General features: G+C 31.5%; 2 protein-coding genes and 1 long non-coding RNA gene across 3 annotated transcripts; 2 read left to right on the top strand and 1 right to left on the bottom strand.

Annotated features, from left to right (window-relative positions):
- The first annotated feature begins 439 nt into the window (after nt 1–439).
- Nucleotides 440–5,111, top strand: LOC120092134 (ubiquitin receptor RAD23b-like). Its single transcript, XM_039050347.2, has 12 exons — nt 440–708; nt 1,657–1,818; nt 1,946–1,984; nt 2,065–2,174; nt 2,261–2,305; nt 2,625–2,802; nt 2,877–3,011; nt 3,090–3,164; nt 3,528–3,575; nt 3,662–3,771; nt 4,512–4,590; nt 4,688–5,111. The coding sequence occupies exons 1-12, from the start codon at nt 643–645 to the stop codon at nt 4,802–4,804; spliced, it is 1,164 nt and encodes a 387-aa protein (XP_038906275.1). The 5' UTR covers nt 440–642; the 3' UTR covers nt 4,805–5,111.
- A 3,610-nt stretch (nt 5,112–8,721) lies between these two features.
- On the top strand, nt 8,722–11,332 carry LOC120090090 (uncharacterized). Its single transcript, XM_039047580.2, has 2 exons — nt 8,722–9,136; nt 11,193–11,332. The coding sequence occupies exon 1, from the start codon at nt 8,832–8,834 to the stop codon at nt 9,117–9,119; it is 288 nt and encodes a 95-aa protein (XP_038903508.1). The 5' UTR covers nt 8,722–8,831; the 3' UTR covers nt 9,120–9,136; nt 11,193–11,332.
- Nucleotides 11,333–16,233: 4,901 nt separating this feature from the next.
- On the bottom strand, nt 16,234–19,536 carry LOC120092080 (uncharacterized). Its single transcript, XR_016524706.1, has 5 exons — nt 19,325–19,536; nt 19,135–19,213; nt 17,517–18,337; nt 16,869–17,257; nt 16,234–16,790 (listed from the first exon to the last, which is right to left on the bottom strand). It is a non-coding gene; the product is annotated as an uncharacterized LOC120092080 (long non-coding RNA).
- Between the last annotated feature and the right edge of the window lie 4,777 nt (nt 19,537–24,313).

Raw genomic sequence — 24,313 nt, 5'->3', positions numbered from 1 at the left:
ATACACGATTAAACCCTAAAAGATAGTCAAACCTCGAATATCAACATGCATTCTTCAAGGAGAAGAGTCTCATACCTCTTAGATCATGCTGACGGTGGTAATGAAGTTCGAAGAGAAACCTGCGAGGAGTTCTCGGTTGAAGTTCGGAGAGAAAACGGGAGCAAATTTGAGAGAAAATTCTTCAAAGATAAATGCTTTGAGAAGGAAAGGAAAGAAATGAGTGAAGGATTTTTAAAACTTGTGGTAATTTTGGAAGTTCGCATGGACAGAAGATCCGTGGTAGAAATTTTTTTTTTGGAATAAGTCATAGGTAGAAACGTTTTTTATTTTTAGATCATTTTGTGAAACTTTCCAAAAGTTTTAAAGTGATTGGGTATCTTGATACTTTCGATTCAAGTAAAAGAAGGTAAAAAAACCTGAAAACTAACCCATTACATTTAGTCACGTGCAGTGCTCATGAGTACCGATATTTCAGATTCTTAGTGTGAAATAGCAAAAAGCCAGTGCCCAACTCACCGGTCCCGGTCTTCTTCCTACCAAATCTAGGGTTCTCTTCGATCTCTGCTGCGTTTCAGGTTTCTTCCTCCTGAAACGCTGTCGTTTTTGTCCCTCTTCTTCTCCCCCTTCTCGTAATTCGTCGAAATGAAGCTCACTGTGAAGACTCTCAAAGGAAGCCACTTCGAAATTAGGGTTCAGCCCACCGACACCGTAAGTTTTAACATTTCTTTTTTCGTTTTTTTTTTCCGTCAACCGTCTTGATTGCTTCATGTGAATATTTGGGTTTGTTTTTAAATTTATTAATGTAGCCGAGCATGCAAGCATTGACCCAGCTGGCAATCTTGAGTTTAGTTTAATTGTTTTTCTTTATTATAATTGGAATATTGTGAAAGTATTGAAGGAATTGTATGGAATTGAAAAGATTTTGTAATTAGGGTTTCTCGTGTTACTTAATCTGGAAGCTGCTTTTCTTTCTGAACGACGATCACTAAAGATTTTTTTTTTTCTTTTTTGAAAATAAAAACTATTTGAATTGTTTGTAATTTTCTGGATTTGCATTGTTTGAACACAAGTTGGAGAAATTTAAGATATCATGTAGTGCACTGTTCTTGTTGGGTATGCCGTTTTAATAGTAAACTTTAACCGCCAACTTTAATTCTGTTTCTGATTATATGACATTAACCCACTGTACATCTAGAAAGTTCCAAAAATGATTTTAAATCCTTTGATTTGAAATCTGAAAAATGATTTAAAACTCTTTCTTTCGTTTGGAATGAGAAAGATTGGAAGTGAATGTAATTAAAACTTTGTTTGGATAGTAGCCGGGAAAAGAAAAAAAAAAGTTGAATTTTTTTTTACTATTATAGACTTTTAGTCTTTGATTTATTAAAAGAAAATTAAAATATGTCAAGCCTTAATAAGGAACTTACCTCCAAATTCTATGGGATCACTGAAAATCCTTTCACTTCTGTGAGAAAATTATTTAACGTCAAAACAAGATAAATCACTCTTTTATACAATAAACAAACATCATAATTCCTTTGAAATTTGTTATAATTTGAAATCCCTCAAAATTGTGAGCAACCAAACCAATCATAGTTGTTCTTTTTTTCTTTTTTTCTTTTTTTTTAATTTCTAATTGTAAGATTTATGGTGTAGGTGATGGCTGTCAAGAAAAATATTGAAGATGTACAAGGAAAGGATAATTATCCTTGTGGTCAACAATTATTGATACACAATGGCAAAGTTCTGAAAGATGAAAGTACACTGGCAGAAAACAAAGTATCTGAAGAGGGTTTTCTTGTTGTCATGCTCAGCAAGGTGACTTTGGTCTTATAATTTCTTAATAAAAGAAGCACTAAAGAAATGTTTTAATTTTGGATTATTATGGATGGCTGAAATGTCAAATATGGTCATGCTCAATTGTTTACCTTTGCTTCTTCTGCAGAGCAAAGCATCAGGCTCGGCAGGGCAGTCGTCAACTCAGGTAATGTTGACCATTTTTGTTGCAAGTTGTTTATGATTATTTATTTAATGTTAACCATCTCTGGATCCTATTTATTTCAGCCTGCTCAAAACCCCCCTGTAGCTCAACCAATTTTAAATTCAACTTCTGCTACCCAAGTTACACCATCGCCGACTCCTGCACCTCAAGCTCCCACACAAGCACCATCATCGTAAGTTTTTCAAAAATGATCTTCGGTATGAATTTTCCTTTGATCAGTCAAGTAATTATAATGCATATGCATTTCTTGTTCTCCAGTGCCCCCAAGAACACTACGTCTACTTCAGACAGGGCGACAGATAAGTATGGCTTCTATTTCCTATTCACATTTTTTAACTTCAAGAGGCATGGAGTGGTTAGTAGATCACATTCTATTTCCTAATACTAAATATATGCTACAATATAGCATATGCAAAATCTGATATAAGCTACAGACTGGATGCATTTTATAGGAGTTTTTGATTATTAACTACTGGAATCAACAGCTGATATCAGAAAGCTTTGAGCAATATGTTTCCTCTTTTTTTTTTAAAAAAAAAAATAAACAAATAAAAAATTATAGATGAAACCTTTTGCCTATTGGTGAGAAAGTTAGTCACTTTTTTGGGGGAATCATTTTCAGTGTGCAAACTGATACCTATGGGCAAGCTGCTTCAAATTTGGTTGCTGGTAACAACCTGGAACAGACCATACAACAACTAATGGATATGGGTGGTGGCAACTGGGACAGAGAAACAGTTGTCCGTGCATTAAGAGCTGCTTATAACAATCCAGAGCGAGCAGTGGATTACTTATACTCTGTATGCCCAAGTTCTACTGTGTGAATTCTCTTGTCTGGATGTTTCCAGTCATTAATGGTGTTTTTTATGTTCAGGGTATTCCCGAATCTGCAGAAGTTGCAGTACCAGTGGGTCGTTTTGGTTCTGGTCAAGCCACTGAAACTGATACATCTCTTCCTGCACCTGTTTCTGGGGCACCTAACACAGCCCCCTTGAATATGTTTCCTCAGGTAAGCTTTGATGCATAAAAAATACGTTTGTTTGGTTGCCCACATTCACTTATTTTTTATTGGCTTTCAATAATGCAGGAGGCACTTTCTGCTGGCGGTGGCAGCGGCAGCGGTAACCTTGGATCTCTTGAATTCCTTAGAAACAATCCGCAGGTAACTAGTGCAACATCCTTCATGGGATTTTCTTGATTGATAAGCTCGTTAGCTTTCTTTACTAGACATCTTAGTGCATCGAGTTTAAAAATGCATTTGCACTTGGAAGTCCTTTTTCACCTAATGGTTGTGTTAGCTTTGCTTTGCATCTCTTTAACACATTGGTTCACGTAAGATGTATCCATTAAAAAGTCACAAGCATTCAAACTAAAAATTCACATATGAATTATAAGTCCAGTCATATCATTCTATTAGATGTAGCAAAATCTTGTTTTGCTTTATTTCATATGGATTATAGCTTCGAATAGAATTAAATACGAAGTACTTACTGAATAAAGTTTGTTATCATTGTTCACATTCTAGTTCCAAGCCTTGCGGACGATGGTGCATACAAACCCTCAAATCTTACAGGTCTACACATCCTTCAGCTTTGCAATTAACTTAGTGGTTATACTCATGGCTTAGCGAAGAGTTAAATCTTTTGCTTCTGATGGCAGCCCATGCTTCAAGAACTTGGAAAGCAGAATCCCCAGCTTTTGAGACTCATTCAGGATCATCACACGGAGTTCCTTCAGCTAATCAATGAACCTATTGACAACTTTGAGGGGTAGGTCTTACACTACTGCCATCTGGTCAATCTTAAATCTTGTTAATTTGAAACCGCCTAGTTCTTCAGTTCTTTAGTTGTGATCGATCACGCATATATAAGATGGCTGCATAGAGAACCCTTCTTGTTTTCCCATCATCAAATGCGCAATACTTCTGTTGTAGGTTCCTGCGTGGGATAATAATTAGGTAATCAGGTCAGGTGTAATAATGGAATGATAGTTCTTCTGTATTGCTCTTATTAATGTTTATCCTTGTGGTCAAACTACAGCATCCATTTCCACCAACTTGGCATTGCTCCAGTACGGAATCAGTCAACACCACAAGCACAAAATTTAACCTGGTTGCACGGAATGTGTCTAATCTGGATGATTTATTGGTTTTTTCCTTGTGTGATTTAATCTCTGTGATTAAAAGACAATAGACCGAGTTACCATTTTATCTAGTTGATAATGGTCATCTGTAGAACAAGTCAACTTAAGCATAATAAGGTTATATACCCTCGACCATGAGGTGGTCGAGATTAGAGGTTTGAATCCCCACCACTACATGTTGAATTAAAAAAAAAAAAAAAAAAAAAAAAAAAAAAAAAAAAACAACGTGTCGTCTGTAGAACAAGAATTATTTCTGGGTCTGGTTTATCTGAGATGTCAATTTACTTCATTGATTATTATTTTTATCGGATGAACCTGACATTGCAGCATCTATCTGTGAAACTATAAACTATGTTCTTTCTTTCAGAGAAATGTTTGAACAGGCTGAGCCGGACATGCCTCATGCCATTAATGTCACTCCGGCCGAACAGGCAGCCATCGAACGAGTACGGACTCCTTTATTTTCCTTGAGGTGCCTCTTTTCCCTCTTCAAACTGGTTCTGTGTGCTTAACTTTTGTTTCCTGCTTGTTCTCCTTATGTAGCTTGAGGCAATGGGATTTGATAGAGCGTTGGTCATCGAGGCATTTTTGGCATGTGATCGCAACGAAGAACTAGCAGCTAACTACTTACTGGAGAATTCTGGCGATTTTGATGATTAACGAACGAACAATTAATGTTAACTGCTCTGGATTCATTATTTTTGGTGCTGAGGTGAATTGGTACCCTTGTCAGCATTCTTCACTTTCCGAGTCTTCTTTGCATTGCATTTTACATACTCTACTAATAAATAGGAAAATTAATTCTTCAAGTATGGTCTTTCCGATTTAGAGAATTGGAATTTCATGTTTAAAGCCTCATTCGTTGCTAACTGGTTAGAGTATTGCAGATAGATCTTGAGGTTTCGAAACTTTTCTCTCAATCGTGTAAATATAATTATTGAAAAATATCAACAGATTTTTACATCTATCTTTCATGGTTATTGGGATATTATGTGTCTAGTTATGTTTAGTCATATTACGTGGGGGTGAAGATTTGAACTTTCAAGCACGTTGCATGTTACAAAGCTATACAAATCTAAGTGTATGGTTTTACTTGGGGAAGCAGAGTCTTCATACGATAGTTGTCTAAATTTAGACCTGAATCGTGAACCAAAATTTCTCAAAATCATTTGTTTTTCCCTAAGAAAAACTATTTACCTAACTGCTATCAAATATAGATTTTTGGGTAAATATCAATTTATATTTTTTAATTTTAGATTGTATCAATTTAAATCTTAAATTAATAATTATATCCATTTAAATATCAGGAGAATTATCTAACGAAACTAACTCCAACAAGTTATTGACTATTTGACTAAACAATAACAAAAATGACTTGTTTTAATACAATTGCAATCTCTCCCTCTCTCTATATATACTACTTCATCCATGTATGAAAAAAAACTTTCACTAATGCCTCATCGGTTAAGTGGCAACATGAGTACAAGTCACGCATAATTGTTATATTTTTCATCCTTTGAAGTCAAGGGTTTAAATTCCTACACTCACATTTGTTGTAAAAAAAATTAGTTGGTTAAGTAAAATGTTAAATTCTTTTTTAAGGAAAACACAATAAGGTGATAATAAGGTGATTTTAGACGTTTCCTCATATATAGTGGTGTAAACATAAAATTGGTAGAGGTATAAATATGAATTGGTAAGATACAAAATTTAAACTTGCAGATTTATTACAAACTTTTTAAAGTGTGATTAAATAAATACAAATTTTAGAAATTTAAATTTATTATAGGACATTTTTAATACATGTTAAATTTATGGTTTAGATTACTGATAATTGTACTTATCTTTTTTTTTTTTTTCTTTTGTAGCTATCAGTTTTCTAGTGTCTTATGAATTTTTCAAGACTCATGCTTTCAATATCATTTTTCTTTGGGTCCTTTTCTAAGAAGACGTAAGACGTTTTGAGAAGATTAAGGTAGAACAACACTTTTTCCTTTGATCTCTAAAAGTATGCTCCTTAAAATTGTTGAGAAAATTATAAATAACAGAGAAAATTTGAGTACATATTAAGAAACAAATATGTAATATGTTGAGATGTGGATATCTTGCCTTCTTTAAGTGATTCAAGCCTTCTACATATGATATTATATTTCTTTATATTCTCTTTCATGCCCCTTTTAAGGTATGTTATTGTATTTCTTTATATTCTCTGTCATGTCCCTTTTAAGGTATGTTGTATTTCTTTATATTCTCTGCCATGCCCATTTTAAGGTATGTTATTGTATTTCTTTATATTCTTTGTCATGTCCCTTTTAAGGTACCCTAATTTAACTGAAATGTCATGTAGCTCAAAGCTCCACAATTATAAACATCATCTCTTTCAGCAAATTATTTTTAAAAGAGTAGAAGAGATAAAATAAGAGAGAGATAAGAATGAATGATATTGTATATCTATTGTTATTTAAAAGAAATGAAACACTAGTATTTGTACTAAAATTTTTAGATTTGATGAATTAATACACAAAATGTTAACATCTATTCAAATATGTTTTTCCCTTGAAATATGAAGAAACCTCAAAATTAATTAAAAAGCTATAAATTATGATAAAACTGAATGTTTATAAAAGCAAAAATATAGGAAAAATTGCACCAATAACCCATTTTGGAGACCCAAAATGAAAAATGGCCAACTTTTTGAAAAATATTGGTAATTAGCTTTCTACCGATGTCATGGACGGGTGAAGTTATAGATTTAGTCTTCTTTCTTCCTCTTCTTGTCCGAGCGCTTTCTTTTTCTTCTCTTCCTCTCTTCTTCTTCGAGGGCTTTTCCTTTCTTCTCTCTTCTTCTTTGAGGGTTTGCACGAGATTTTTTTTTTCTCTTCTTCTTCTTTTTCCTATTCTCCAACGAGCGACCAGACCGAATTCAATGAGTGACCAACTTATGCGTGCTGACAGCGAGCGCCTAAATGCCAGAGAACGAGATTAACAGAGAACAAGAGAGAGGACAGTGATTTGTGAGAAGGAAAGGGAGTGAAAAAATGAGAGAAGGAAGAGCGAGAGAGTTTTTAGTAATTTCATTCAAATTCAACATCCAGAAAGATTAAAAAATAAAAAAAAAATCTCATCCTCAACATTTTTCTCTCTAACTTGGATAATCCGTACAAAAATTCGAAAATTCAAAAATATATTTTAAAGTAAAAAAAAGATGGAAAGTGGAAAATGTGAAAAAGCGTGGACAGCCAATCCCGTGGTTTTCATATCCTTTCTAAAACCGTGACCCGCGGACTACAAACATCATTAGAAAATTTCCCCATTATTAGTGCGCTCTTGCAAATTCTCCATTCTCTCTCCGTCTCTTCCTCTTCTTCAAAGAACAGCAAAAACAGGGGAAACAAATTTCCACCTCCATTGGCGTTTCCATCCAATTCACTCCTCTTTATCAACTGTAAGATTCACTCTCTCTTTCATCATTTCTCTTGCAATTTCTTGTTCTCTTTCAGATCTGCTCTTTTTCTGCCTTTTAATTTGATTTTCCTGCTGCCTGCTTTTTCTCTTCTCATGGATGTTGCTTTCGCTTAAGGATGCGGATTTTCTTGTTAGTTCGAGCTCGTTATTGCGAGAATGTGCAGATCGATTGGATCGGACTTTCCTTTTGTTTTTCCTTCTGTTTTTAGCTTCGTTTTGGTGAATAATGATTTTCTCTCTGTTGCGATTTGGCTTGCGTTTTAACAATTTGTTGAGGACGTGGAGATGTATTCTGTGTTTAATTTGCTGGTTGAATGTAGACTATAGAGCGATGTTTATGGATTTGGAGGTAGGTTGAGCTGATGCCTCATATAATCCCTTTCGATTGCTTGTTTGAGGTTACAAAAATTATATCAAGTATCGTAGGATCTCTATGGTTTAATGGAGCATTTTTTGTTTCTGGAGGGAGTAGACAATTTGTTACAAAATTTCCGAGTTTAGGTTGATTTATATGGGTTACTTGCTGCTGTTTGCCCATTGATTGGTGATCTTTGACGATTTTTCTGTTAGAACTTCAATGTTGACTTGAAAAATATAAGAAAATTCGAACTTTTAAATATCAAGTTAAAAGTTCTTTGTTGCCTCTGACTGTTGAAACATATTCTTGCCAACTATAAGGTCACAAGTTTTTATTCTCTGGCCGGCCTTCTGCTTCATATATCTGGTAGAGCTTTATTACACAATTCAAGTTTTGATGCGTTTTATCTTCCCTTGAATTCAACAAATCTCCAACTTCTAATCTTCAAGAATTAATGCTTGGCCAAGCTTTCGATGATCTTATTGTTTCATGCATTTCAAAATGCTTTGCGACCTGCTGCAGACTACATTGTCATATTGCCACTTTAAATTCTTATATGTTTGAATGGAATCTGAATTTATTGAATTTGAAACATACTTGCTGAAGAAAAGGTCTCTTGTATTCCTATCTGTCTAAACTTGGCCCTTTCTTGCTTTTGTAGAGGATTTTGTGTTGGTGCTAAATTTCATAGCACAGAGGAAGATTAGTGCTCTTGACCATGGTTCTTGACAGCATTCTAGCTTCTCCCCAAGAAAAGGTCTCTTGTATTCCTATCTGTCTAAACTTGGCCCTTTCTTGCTTTTGTAGAGGATTTTGTGTTGGTGCTAAATTTCATAGCACAGAGGAAGATTAGTGCTCTTGACCATGGTTCTTGACAGCATTCTAGCTTCTCCCCATAGGAGGTCCCCATCATTCAGAAAGCAGTTTCCTGCCAATGAGTTGGGCAGTTGGTCCACTCTTTTCAAGCGGCATCGCTTCCTCTTAACCGCGTTGGCACTCTTGACTTTCCTTTGCACAATCTATCTTTACTTTGCTGTCACTTTAGGGGCTACCGCATCGTCTTGTTCGGGTTTGACTGGAGTTCAAAGAGAATTGTGTCGTCTGGAGCATGCTAAAGCGTCTCTGACCAAAGGCAAATTAAAATTTCAATGATACGCGGGGACTTCAAGGTACAAAACCTTCTCATGTTTTGGTTCTTCTCTTTGGTGGGATTTGTATTTATAAAAGAAAATTGAAGATTATTATAGATCAAAAGTTCATTCATCCATTTTGATTTATACATATAACTTATAAGATGTAGCAGATTGTTTTTAACATTGCTTCCTTGCAATTAATTTGTTGTTTTTCTCTCCCCACGGCGCCACCCGCCCCCCGCCCCCCGCCCCCCCCCCCCATTTTTTTTCTTTTTGTGATGACGAGTTTATATTAAACTTCAATCAGAATGTTCATACTGTTGTCTGTACAATAATTGATGGGAACTACCGCCCATTCTTTACTATCTTTGAAGTTTGACCTGTGAATTGAATTCAAGATTAAGTCTTGCAGATTTTCATTAAAATATCTTTGCCTTATTCTGCCCCTATTTCACATAATTTGTCTGGTATGATTTAAAACTAGGCTATTGTTTTAAAGGCAGAATCATTAATAAGGTTACTCTGTTAAGAATTAACCACTTTTTGGAAAAATAGACATTTTAAAAAATTTTAATACAAGCAACTCTTTGGACGTTAAGTGTGTTTTGCTTAGAAGTTTAGGTTTGAATTCCACCATGATGTGTTGAATTTTTCGGATAGTTTCATTTTGGTTCTTGAAATCATGAAGTTCAAGTTTGTTTTATCCTTATCCTTGAAAATAAAAGAAACTTGGTTCTGATTTGTCTATGATACATGCTAAAGTAGACATTTTCAACATTTATGGATCAAAATGGAACAAATCTAAAAATTTACAAACCTAAATAAAGCAAATCTGAGAATTTATGAGTAAAATGAGTTTTAAACAAAAATTTTAGGGTTGATTTGGTAACAATTTGGTTTTTGAAAATTGTGATTGTTTTTCTCAAGTTTTTATAATGGTTTTCATATTTTCTAAGTTTAATAGTTGATTTCTTAGTCAAATTACAAATAATAATAATAATAATTATTAAAAAAAAAAAAAAAAACTATTTTTATTAGAGGATGAGTATTGAGTAGAAAAAGAGAGTGATTATTGAGGATGAGTATTGAGTACTCAAATATGGAGCGTTAAGGGTGTGCTTCTTGGGGTTGTTATGATAATTTAACAATATTATGACACAAACAAAATGCTAACAAACTTAAATTTAAAATCTGGACTTTTATTTGGGCCCTTCGTACAAAAATCTCTTTTTCTGAGGGGTTGGAAATGTGATCTGACTTTTTATTTGGGCTCTCAAAAAGGAACCATTCATACAAAAATCTCTTTTTTTGAGGGGTTGGGAATATGATTTCCACCACCGACTATTAGGTCTTATTGTTTCTTTTGCGGAATATATTCTTTTGAAGTTTCCTTATATATATATATATATGCTCCATTTAGAATAAGCGACTTCAATTTCAAGGAAGTATTTTAGTTTTCTAAGTTCTTGAACTTTAAATTCATTAAGCAAACATTTTTTTTTTCAGTTGATCACATTCATTACTATTATTCCTTGTGACAATAATATCATCAATACAAACAATTAATGTTGCAACTCTTTAGGTAGTAGAATCAAGAATGTTTTATAAATAACATATGGTTTCTTTGATTTTGTTTGCAACGCACTCTTCTTATAACTTTAGAAAATCTATGAAATCCACTCTCTAGGAGATGGTTGAATATCCTTTATATATAAGATGAAGTTCATAAAATTTACATCGAGAGGATTAACTCTCGTAGACCATATATATACATAACTGTATTTCGACTATCTTTCTTTTTAAATACTGTTTTGAATTAGAGATCTAATAAGTATTGTTATCTCACGTTGGAAAGATTAAAGGAATTGTGATGAGTTCAGGTGTCTATGCTTTTGGTTTCAAATCATCTCCGCAGACATTTTAAGTTTGAATGTGCTAATTCTAGTCAGATTTTCTTTCTGTATTCTCTTGTTGAGAGTGGAAAAAATGGTGAGTGGTATGAAAGCTTCGAGAGAGCGCTCTTATAATTGGGATCAGAGAGAAAATTATATGTGATTGTAACAATTTTTCACATATTGGATTTTTTTTTCAGGTGGGGTGATCTTGCCTTTTACCATTGCAAAAGTCCAATCAAATGAAATTTATAATACCGAACTAACAACTACTACGACGATGGCATAGCAATAGTGGCAAGTTCGGCCTGGCCCGCAGGGAAGTGCGATTGTTAAGCTAATTTTCCAATTATAGTGATAAATTGAGGGGGAGGGGGTGGAAGGGGTTGGTGCGGATAGAGATAATATGCGAAAAATAAAAGCAACGGGTAAATGTAACTTGTGATAGAAGTAATCTAGTTTCAAGAGCAAGAGAGGTTCTTATGTAATTTAGATCATTCATTTCCATTAATTAAACATGCATTCAATTTATGCTTGCACAACGACCTACTTGACCTAACCGAACTCATCGATGCAATAGATAGCCAAATCATTCGACTAAATCAAATAATTACCCTAATTAATAATTAAAACTAAGGCTCAAATTAAACTTAATAGTTTTAGCCCTATTGGGTTATATAAAGGCCAAAGGCTACAATGTGTGACTAACCAATTAGATGGTCTAACCAATTCATTAATTTTATCTTTGTTAAAACATGCATTCTAGGTTAGCCATAAAATGCATGATTAACTAGACAAACAACGAAATACATAGAACAAGTCTAAATCGATTAGTAAGGGTGACACATATCTATGAAGCAATAGGTCCTGCTCTCAAAGGTACATAAAAATCCTTACCTCAACATATCATGGAAAAGAAGAGGGAAAGCTCCATCCTTTAACTACAATCCAAAACAAATTAAAATCCTAAGCTAAGGATGTTGGAAAAATAGAGGAAGAAGTAGAAATTTGAGGTTCATTTTGGCCTCCATCAAAACCTGCTAAAACTCTAGAGAGAAGAGATATATTTATAAAAAGTGAGGCAGCAATGCGGCGCTTCAGGCTCTTGTCGAAGCACCTAGGCCTCGCATAACTGCACCCCTCGCGGTGCACTTCAGATAGCCCCCTGCACGCGTGACCCCTTTTCTTCCGTCAATCTCTGGAGCATCACGACCTACTACTTTTTCTCTGCTTTTAGAAAAAGCGTCGCACACGGCATCGCTGGCCGGCGTCCTAGGGGCAAAATTGTCTTTTTGGCTCTACTAAAGCTTTGGGTGCTCGGTATCACTCCAAATAGCTCTAAATCAATACGGAACGATCCGTAACACTCTGCAATGCATGAATTGCTCCAGAACCTACAAAAATAGAGCTCCAGGAGAACCTACAAAAATAGACATTTAAACACATTATAATTAACAAGCAAGTGAGATTAGAGACATAAACTTAGCTCTTTTTGAGAGCTAACATAGGTCATGAATTTTATTTTTCTTTTGTTTTGAGGTTTTCCACGTAAATTCTTGTATTTCCAAGCTTTTTTGTTTTTTTAAAATCTTCAATTATTTTTTACTTGTTCCTACGATAGAAATGAGAGGTTTTTTCCAACACTTTGATCTAGAATTAATAGATGGCAAATGATCATTGATTAAATAACTTTGCATTGTCAATATAGTTTTCCTCTAAAAAGGATGTAGGGGCGTTCCTTTGAAAGAGAAGAGCATGAGTCACATAAAGAAACTAACGTTTTCTTTTCGACCACCCTATTTTGTTGTAGAATTTTCACTCAAGACGACTTATGGATATATATGACTTGGCCTTGTTTTGGTAAGAAAAGTTGATGTATAGTTTAAATAATCTCGAGCATCATTTGAATGAAACCGTCTAGTTAGGAACTTACTTTCCTCTGCTAATGTCTATTGATCGAAAAATTATTTAAGATATAGTTGTCTTGTAATAACTATTAGAAAGGTGAATTTGGAAAATATCCATTCCTCTATATAGTCATTATTAAGTATAATTTTGAGGTGCTTTCCCAAATTTTCTCGCATAAACTCAATGGTACAAAACTTTCAGTGATCACATTGGAGTAGTCTCATTAATTTCTCTAATTGATAATGTCAAAACTTTCAGTGATCACATTGGAGTAGTCTCATTAATTTCTCTAATTGATAATGTCTTTGTTCGATTTGTGCTAGTGGTGTTTTACTTCGGGTTTAATTGAGAGCACTTTACTCAATAAAGTGTATCGATTCAGGATTGTAATATTTCATGAAAATTCTGAGTTAATATTGAGAATGAAATTTAGTAGGGAGTTGTGGTAATTAGTTTTAACTTAAAAATGTTTCAAAGAGACCGGGTAAATATTTGGTTTTTGATTTTTGATTTTTAAAAAATTAAGTCTATAGACATATCTTTCGCCTCCAAATTTCTTCATTTATTAACTACTTTTTACCAATGACTTAAAAAATTAAGACAAATTTTAAAAACTAAAAAAGTACTTTTAAAAACTTGTTTTCATTTTTGAAATTTGATAAAAAAAAAAAAAAATGTAAATCATTGTAAAAAATGGGGAGGAAATATACTTAATTTTCAAAAAACAAAAATAAAAAACTAACTTGTAAGTGGTTACCAAATAAGGTCTAAAAGATTCATATTGAAATTATATTTTAGAGAAAAATTATAAAGTACAACAAAATTGGTTGCCAAATTTGTAAATTTTACATTTTAATTAAAAAAACAAATTAATATAACATATATTTATAATCTATCAACCAATTTCAGATTTATCACCAATTGATAGCTAACTAATTAAGCGTGTACATGGCCCGGATTCAATAGGGTTGGAATATTTTTTGGACCAACCAAAAATTTTGATATTCAATTAGGTGGTTATTAAAAATTTCAACATTACCCAATATAAGAATTAGCCTAACCTAAATGGACCCGAACCAAACAGAACCCTTATGGTTCTAGTTAGGGTTTTCATTTGTTTTATTTTATAAGTTTTTGAACACCTGAAACTATAGCTAATAAACTATTTTTATCTCGAATTTCTATTATTAATAGGCTATTAATGACCATTTTTACCTATTGGATAGATTTTTTTTTTCTTTTTATATCTACTGATAGAACATTTCTATGTTTTTCATAATTGATAGATCATTTTTATATTTACCAATGATAGGGCATCAGACACATCTATCATTGATAAACATAAAAGAAATGGTACATAAGTGATTAAATGACTATTAATAATTTAATTATCCTTATTGATAAACCATTCTAATTTTTTTTATTTGGTACATTGGTGATAGACCAATAAACAAGCAATCAAATCACCCAAATGAAAAAAAAAAAATAAAGAAAATATGTTAATTATCACAAATTGAAAATAGAAGTGCTAACACGAGCATAGTCAACTAGCATAAAGTATTGTACTTTTAATTGAGTAGAAGGTTTGAACAAAATAGACCTAATAACAAATAATACAAATAACTATGGGTTAAAATGCGGGTGAAATATTACTAATATAAAATTTTTAAAATTTGATCAATATAGTTTTCAATGATAGACTTAGTGAGAGCATGGAAATAAATTATTGATACATGTCAAAACCAAGTTATTAATATAATTTTTCTTAATTTATCGGTATAATATATCAATGATAAATCTAAAAACAAATGAGCAAGCAATTAGTCATTAATAGTAAGAACAAGTGAAATATCACAAATTTACATTTTTTAATCTATTGATACGATAAATCAATTATAGACACTTATAGTAAATAAACATGCAAACAAATACCGAGTGAAAACAATTTACAGAATTCATGATACACCATTTTTAGTTCAATTGATATGATATCTATCAAATGAACATATCAATAATCATAAACAGAAAAAAGAAAGTTAAAATATTATGGATATAATATTTTAAAGGAAAAATACTTTTTTTTATCTTTAAATTTTGAAGTTAGTTTCTATTTGATCACTAGGTTTCAAAATGTTATATATTTAGTATTTAAGTTTTTAATTTGATTTCAATTTAGTCCAAAATTTCAAAATGTTGTAATTTAACCTTGAAATTTGAGTGTTTTTTCAATTTGATCCATCAAGATTTACAATTTTAACATCGATTTTTCACTAAATACTTATTTTCGGTCTTTAGAGAATATACGTTAATAAATCTAAAATTATTTTTTAATTATAATGAATGAAATTAATTGGTGATCTACCCACCAGGTCAACACTTACCTATAAAAAGAGCAATCTCATTCCTTTGTTAATCCTTGTTAATGTTATTTCCATTCTTTATTCTTAGGTCTCACCACTTTTTTTTTGGTTTACTTTATATCCTTATTCTTTTTTGCCTACAATAAAAAAGAGACTTAATTCTTTTTGCCTACTATAAAAATGAGACTTATTGCATTTTACTAATTTATTTTATATTTGTTCTCTCTCTCATATTTACCCAATACACACTACTAATAATTTATCTGTTTTTTTTCTCACCTCTAATTTTCTTTTACAAAATTTAAAATTTCTAATTGTTTTGTTCAAATAAAATATTTATACTAGACAATATATACAATACAATAAGTAAATTCTTTTAATAAAGAATTATTTAAATATTTTTTTAGTTGAAATTTTATTTTAATTAGCTATTGCTTTTCAGGAAAGTTGTAATGGGTAATAAAAAAAATATAAGGATATTGTTGCAAATATAGCAATATATTTGTTTTTTTTTTTTTTTTTTTTTACTATTCTTGCCATGTCCCATTTTTTAGTATCAAATAAATTGTTAAAAGAAAAAGCATTACCATAAAATAAAATAGTAATACAATAAATTTAGAATTATTATTATTTTTTAGAAAAGTTTAGAATTATTATATGTTATTATTATACTAATTAAAAGGAGAAAATTAAAAATATACTGGAGTTTTAAAAACTATTTAGAAAAATATTATACTTTTAAAACTATTTAGAAAAATATCGTTGTTGTTTTTTTTTAAATAGGTCGAGAGTTTAAAATTCGACCTAGGTAGGTCGAATTTCGAACCCTCGACCTTTAGATTTTTTTTTTCTTTTTAATAATTTAGACATTCGACTTTCTTCTTTATTTTTCTTTTTTTTTTTAATTTTCTATTTTATAAAAACAATTTCTAAAAATATTTTATTATTTTATTTAAACTCTAAAAAGAATAAATTAAAAAAAATAATATCTCATAAAAATAAAAAAGTGTAAATTAAAATATCTCATTTATATAAAAATAATTACAAAAATCAATGTGTCTCACAAGGTGGACGTTGTCGATTTCGAGCTGGTTGTCGTCGTCGACTTCGAACTTGAGGTTGCTCGGGTTCTTTTTGATATTGCTCTGGTACCTCTGCAGGTGCTTCATAATATAAATATTCATTATGCTCTCTACGACCCTGACCATGTCCATACACGTATGAAGACGAAGGACCAACCTCTGAGTCATAATGTCCTGAACCAAATGTTGGCATCATCATCATCGAACTAACATAATCAGTTTAACTCTGTGTCTGTATCACAGGGAATAACTCTTCCACATTATGGGCAACCTCATCAAACTCATCCTCTTCCTGAACAGGTCCTCTACATCTAGGAGCTGGTGGAGAAACAATAGGTATATTGTACATATAATGTATCTCCTCCATATAGCTTTGGTTGTCACTACATATCGCAAGAACCTAGTTCGGATCATTCACAACATTACGAAGTCTACTGTTGTTCGATCTCTGTGAATTATAAAACAATTAGATAATATTTAAAATAAATTTAAATTAAAAATAATTAGATAATATTCATTCATTTACCAGATGACCCACAGCTGCTCACGGACGAGTGACGTAGCGCCTCGTGATATTATTATACCAATGAATATAATCTTGAGTGATATTTCTGTCAAACTGTTCAATACAAACTCCCACTGCAATAAACCTTGCACGATAGTGCCATTGCACTACCAAATGTGTAACTTTTTCGGACCAATCTCCAGTCCTTAAGTCAATATCATGCAATAGGGGTTCAGTATTACAAGGCGATGGGATATCCTGTTGAAAATCGAATTGTCTCATCACTAGGAAGATGCCACTCACCAATGTAAAAACATATGAGAGGACTCATCGTCCACCATATATTTTGACCATTCGTACAAAAATTGGGCAAAGTATGCATAATAATTTTGTACGACTCTTAAAATAACCTGAAACACAAAATATTATATTGGAGAACATTAAAGACAAATACAATAAAAATGTATATAAAATAATCAATTAGGTTCAATGTAATGTATCTGATCAGGTTGAAGCAGATCAAACATGTATATGTACTGGCTGACTACATGTGTGGTTGTCCTAGTCATACAAAATTTGTTTCTCCACCTAAATTTTTAAATTGATAATTTAGAATCTAACTTAACTAAATCAGTGATATAAAAATTAAATTGAATTAAAACAACATACCGAGAACCGTAGGCTCGTCCAGCTAACTGAGCGTCATTAACATGTTGTAGCTGTGGAGCCATTGTTGGAAATCACTCCCAAGCCCATAGTTGCAAAAGTATAAGAGACCCACCTATCTCTCGAACCTCAGATCTTGTTGCTTTGCATAGTTGTCTATACAACCATGCCAAACATGCTCCACCCCACGAATACCGCCCCGCATCATAGAGGTTAGCTAATAGTGGCAGGAACATCAAGTAAACAAAATGACTTGATTTGTCGGAAAACATACTTCCATCCATCATTTGTAGTATATATGCTCGTGCATATCTTATGAAAGTTTTCTCCTCTGCATCATTTGTGAGCTCACGGAATTGTGTTCCTAACCATATCAAACTTAACCTCAATCCTTTAATTTTGTCGGCAGGTGGGATCACACCGAGGTACAGTTGACAAACTTGTGACCAGTCATCGTACATCACTTCGGTGACCCACTCACCGTCAACAGGTAACCCCAACAACATTTCTATGTCTTGTAGAGTGATAGTGCACTCCAACAGACATATGAAATGTATGCATCTCAGGCCTCCATCTCTTGACCAAGGCTGTGATCAGATGCCAATCCAACTAAATAAATCCCAATCGGGCAACCTATAGAATCCAGATGTGCACAGTAGCAGTAGTATTCGAGAGTGGAGTGGGATAGTGCACTGGAGAACTGCCTCTCGACGCCTGCAAGATATTTCTCCAGTAGTACGATCTCGCCATACAACAGATGATCGATGAATGGACTGGTCGTACAAAACATCGGGATCAACAGGTCCTGGGTTTAAAGCCATGATCTGAAAGGAAAAAAAAATATTTATTTCTCAATTAAAAAAATATTTATTTCTCAATTAGAAGAATAATATACAACTTAATTAAAAGAATAATGTACAATTTAATTAAAAGAATAATGTACAACTTTTTATAATTATTTTTAAACATAACAACAAATTAAACTTTTCAAGTTACAATGAGGTAAACTTTTTAAAACTCTTTTTTCAAATTTAATATAAAATAAAAAATTAAATTAAATTAAACTTCTTCAAACTATTTTAAATTATATTTTCAAAGCTAATACTAGAAAAATCAAATATCATAAGAAATATATTAAAAAAAATCACAATAATTTTGTATTAAACTAAAAATACTAAAGCGTTTAAACTATAAATATCAACTTTTTAAATATAACAATAAACTAAACATTTTAACACTATAAACATCAAAATTAATACTAAAGAAATCAAATATCATAAGAATAAACTAAACTTTTTAAACTATACTAAACTTGTTAACTATCACAGTAATTTTTTATTAAACTATAAATATCAACTTTTTAAACATAACAATAAACTAAACATTTTAAACTATACTAAACTTGTTAACTAAAAAACAATACTAAAATATAGAATATCATTAAAAAAAAAAACCGACAAATAAATATAATTACTTATTGATCTTCAATTAAAAAAATAATATTAAAATATTAACATTATCATGGTAGACATCAATATAAGAAATAAAAATGATATATTTAGCATAAACAAATATTAAAAACAAAAAACTACTAATAAATAAAAGTTAAAGTTCAACTCACAAATTCGACGATAGTTTTTTTTTTCCTTCAAAGTGACAATGTTCACCATTTTTTCCTGTTATTTGTTATTTGGCAACAACTACAAAAAAAAAAAAAAAAAAAAAGAATATATAAAAAAATTAATAATATAAGAACAAAAATAAAATTTATAATTATTCTTAAAAAATAAAAATTTAGTAGAGTAACGAACCAGTATAGTTTGTGATCAAGGGTTGTGTGAGAACAATTTGTATCAAACGAAAATAGAAGAAGAGAAATGGAAATGGAAAGCAGTGAGTTAAAAAATGGGAGGAGAGAGATATTAAGAAGAAGAAATGGAAACGGAAAACAGGAAAAAAATGGGAGGAGAGAAATTTAGTAGAGGAAGAAGGCAGAGGATTTCGAACATGACAAAGGCAAACTGTGATCTGAGAATGGTTGTGGTGTTTAAAAACACATAGGTTGAGTGTTGAACACTCAACCCACGGGAAATGAAATTAAAAGCGGTGTTGGGAGGCATGGCAACACGGGTAGACTTATTAAAGCTATCCAGATTCGGTCCAGTAGAGATGGGACTACTCACTCAGCTTGTCAAGGGTTGAACTTTCGACTTATGTAGGTCGAATGTTCAACATTCGACAAGTCTCCAAACAAATTTTCACCGCGTTCATCGAGTTCTCAACCCTCGACTCCACATTCGTCGAATTCTCAACCCTCGACATCTAGCCTCGAAATGACAAAACAACCATATTTCCTAATTAGTTTTAAAACAACCATAATATAAGTTTTCAAATCTACAATATTCAAATAAAAGATCCAATTAAAAGTTATATTGTTACATTATTTAGTAAACATATTTTAATTATTAGGTAAAGATATGAAAAAGATATTTTTAGTGATTATGATATATCCTATTTTGTATTCCCAATTTTCGATAGCAGTAAACAATAAACAATAGGGGTGGTCATTCAAACCACAAAAATCGAACCATTTCTAAAAACTGAACCAAAAACTCATGAAACCAAAAAATGCGGTCGATCTAGTTTGAAGAAATTTTGAAACGAATTAATTCGGTTCGGTTGTTCAATCTGGTATGAAGAAATTTGAAACCGAACCGTTCTAAAAAACCGATTTGAAACCATTTTTAACTAACTATTGATTATATATATATATATATATATATATATATATATATATATATATATAAAGAGTAAAACCAAATTTAAAACCGAACCGTTTTTAATTTAAAGAACAAAATTGAATTTAAAATCAAACCATTTTTAATTAAAAAAAATATAACATAGGTTTTTTAAAAATGTCAAAACCGAATTTGAAATCGAACCGAACCGCATTCGAATAAATAAATTGATTCGGTTCGGTTTTACATATTAGAAAATTCGGTTTGGTTTCAGTTTCGATTCGAATTGACCACCAAAATCGAACCGAACCGTTTCCACCCTAGTAAATGATCAATGGACTTCCGATTTCCATTCCAAAAAGTTATATATAACTTACTCATATTTTCTTTCAAATATATATATTTAATCGATAGTTATTTTCAAATATAAGAAAATGAGATAACTTATTTATAAATATGGTTAAATGTCATTGTCTAATAGACAATAATAGATATTGATAAATATCTATCAAAGTTTTTCATTGTCTATTACTAATAGACAATAAAAATATTTTCAACAATTTTATCATTTAAAACAATTACCTATAATAATTAATTTAATTCTTCATCCTTATTTTCAGTAAGTACACGAGGCCTTATAGTAAAATTTTCACCATTTAACAATCTACCAACTTGCGTATATTTAACTAGCTTGAAGAGGTTAAAACATCTCTCTCTTATTTGAAGTCAAAGTATCTATATATCTTTTTTTTTTAAGTCCAAAGATTCCATCTTTTACTCCGTAATTATTATTATTAAATTAAAGAAAATACAGTTTAAATTAAAAGTAAATATAATATTTAAAAGTGAATCTATACATCAAATCTCCCTTTTTATTATTCCTCTCTCGATGCATATATATTAAAAACATATAAAAGTTCTCCTTCTCCTTTTTCTAAAGGTTTTTTATTGCTTAAAAAATCAATCAATAAATAAAAATTGAAGTACATGGTTGCAAAGTTTGAAACTCTTTACTAAAAGGTATATCTCAGGGGGAAAAAAATCATATTTTTAACATATTTTTAGAGAAGATAACTTAATTGAAGTATATGATTATAACGTAGTTTTTTAGTTTTTTTTTAATTTATTAATCATATAACTTATAAAAAGGTAAGTATAATAATGTTAAAACTATTTATTTAAATGACAAAAAATTTGTCCACAAGTCAGTAAATATCAATTATATAGCACCTCCAAGTTTTACAAAATACTTAAAAAATAAACATTGGATAAAATCTATATATAAATATCATGCCACCATCAATTATAAATTTGTATTAAAAAAAACTATTTAATTCCATCATCGTTCCCATAATAGTTCCGTTTATCACAAGGGAAACTGGTACCAAAAAATAATAATAATAATAATAATTTAATACTACAGAGTTTGGAAAAGAATAGTTTAAAATAAATGAAATAATATTAGAATAAAGTCAAATGAGAAACTTATCTTAAAACTTGAAAGAGAAGCTTAAGTGGGCGTGGAATATTTCTCCGAAATTTTTGTGGATTCTTTGAAAAGTGAAAAATCCAGAAATTTCTGTTATTATTATTTTAAATTTAAAGGAAATAAAAGAATAAATGTACAATTTAACCATTTAAATAATAATAATAATAAAAAAAAAAATACAGTGCCTTGGTGTTGCAAACCTTATCCACAAGTGGGGCCTACTTTTCGTAATTATCCAAAATCACACCACGTGGACAGAACACGCTTACGTGTCCAAAAATTTTCGACACGTTTCGCGTTTGTCCAATCACAGCAATTCTAAAAACGGAAAGCCAAAATCACTTACAATGAGGAACATTGTCAGGTGGGTCCCACGTTTTGCTCACGTGCTAGCACGTGCCTTCGAATAAAACGACAAATTTTAAGACTGTCATCATCTGGCCGCTATTTCCCCAAGAAAATTATCCATATTTTTTTCATACCATCAAGTAAGGACAATTCTGAGGAAACTTCTAGTATTTCTTTTTTTCTTTTTCTTTTCGAATTTTCTTTAGTGGTCCTCTTAAGTTACACCACCCATTTACTTTATAATTCTTTTCTCTTAATTAAAAATTAAACCTGTTTTTACTTTTTTTTTTTTTTTTTTTTTTTTTATTTTCGAAAATAAATACAATCTTCATTTTTTGTTTTTAGTTTTAAAAAAGTAAGTTTATTTTATCTCAATTTTTTATAATGATTTACATATTATTTAAGTGTAAGAATTGAATTTCTAATATGTTGAGATATTTAGGCCTTAATTGATGTGTTATGCATATATTTAGGCTATAATTAGATTAATGTCCTTTCTAAAATTTTTCTACGTAAATCTCAAGTTAATATATAAGTTAACATACAAAAATTATTCATTTAAATATTGTTTTCACATGGTATCAGAGTTCAATTCCTAGGGTTTTCTAATTTTCAGGGTTTTCTCTGATCTTTGCCTCCGTAGATGGTTGATCGACTATCATCATCAACCTGCAGTCTAGGTCGCAAGTGACCCTTACAGTTCTAACCGTCGGCATCCCTTAGTCCAATTGCTCCTCAAATCTCTGTCTTTGCACCATTAGACCAACCCCTGCACAACCCTCGAACATAGACTCGACCCTCAATCTCCACTATGAAGAACTTGATCCTCGATCTAACTCGATCAAAGCCTTGATCTGGTCCAGAACTCGATCCTCGATCAAACTCGATCCAAGTCTTGATCCGGTCCAGAACTCGATCCTCAGTCGAACTTGATCCCTGATCCTCGATCCAGAACTCGACCCTTGATCCCTGGTCCAAAACTCGACCCTCGAATCCTCGATTCCTGATCCCCGATCTGGTCCAAAACTCCATTCCCTAGGGTTGCCCAATCTCGTGTCACTCGACCATATCCATTTACTCCATCGAAGCTATGGTTTCACAAATACTCAATTCATTTCACTACATCGGTTCGGTTCAACCGGTCTGATTTAGTCATTCTGGTCCAATTCGATCAGTCCAAACCAGCTTAGTTCTCTCAATTTGGTTCAGTTCAGTTAGCCAAGTTAGTTTAATTTAACCACCACGTTTGGTTCAGTTTGGTTCTTAGTTGATTCTTTTTCAATTTCAGTCAGTTTTTAGATTTTTTATAGTCTCTATTTCCTTTTATCTTTTATTTTCTGATCTTTGCATAGATCTTTGTTTTCGGCTCCGAAGTTCGTGGGTTTTGTTTTAGATCGTTATGAAGGTCTTTATTTCTAGCCTAGAAGTACTATGTGTTCTAGTTCTTCATGGGTTTCTGCTTCTTGCCCAGATCTACCGTGTTTTGATTCAGAATTGCTTCTTTAGTTTCTGTCATCTAATTGCTTCAGTTTACCAGCTCACAAACTCAAGTTGTTTATATCACCTTGAGTTTGAGGGAGAGTGTTGAGATATTTAGACCTTAATTTATGTATATGCATAAATTTAGGCTATAATTAGGTTATCGTCATTTTTATAAATTCCCTATGTAAATCACAAGTTAATATACAGAAATTATTCATTCAAATATTGTTTCCACGTAACTGAATTCTAAAAAAAATACCAAAGATTTTAATTTGGCTTTGATCTTTTAAAATTCTAATAAAAAGTAAATAACAAAGCACGGAATTTAATAATAGAGTGTTTATATACTTGGTTTTCAAAACCTAAAGCAAAAAGTCAAGGTTTAAGTGTTCAATTCTATAAACCAAGGCTAACTGTTATCTATGCTTTGTTTTTCTACGTATTAAGAGTATTATCAAAATTTAAACTAAAATTTAAGAGCTAGAACAAGTAATGTTTAAAATTTTGCTAAGAATAATCAAATGTTTACATTGATTAATGACAACCATAATTTCTAATTATGAGAAAACAACCTAAGTGAAATAATTTCATAATTAAGTTTAATTTTGGTAGCAATTGTCAAGGCTTTTCATATTATTATCTTTTATAGACCATATTATCGTAGACTATACCTATTTAAGAATGTTTTTTTTAAGTTACACTAAAATGCTGATCTCCACAAACTGCAACAGTTGAACCAAAAA

This window comes from Benincasa hispida, chromosome 11 (genome assembly GCF_027475165.1).
Source record: "Benincasa hispida cultivar pf3 chromosome 11, pf3_genome.v1.1, whole genome shotgun sequence".
Taxonomy (NCBI): domain Eukaryota; kingdom Viridiplantae; phylum Streptophyta; class Magnoliopsida; order Cucurbitales; family Cucurbitaceae; genus Benincasa; species Benincasa hispida.
This window is presented reverse-complemented; position numbering and strand designations above follow the sequence as displayed.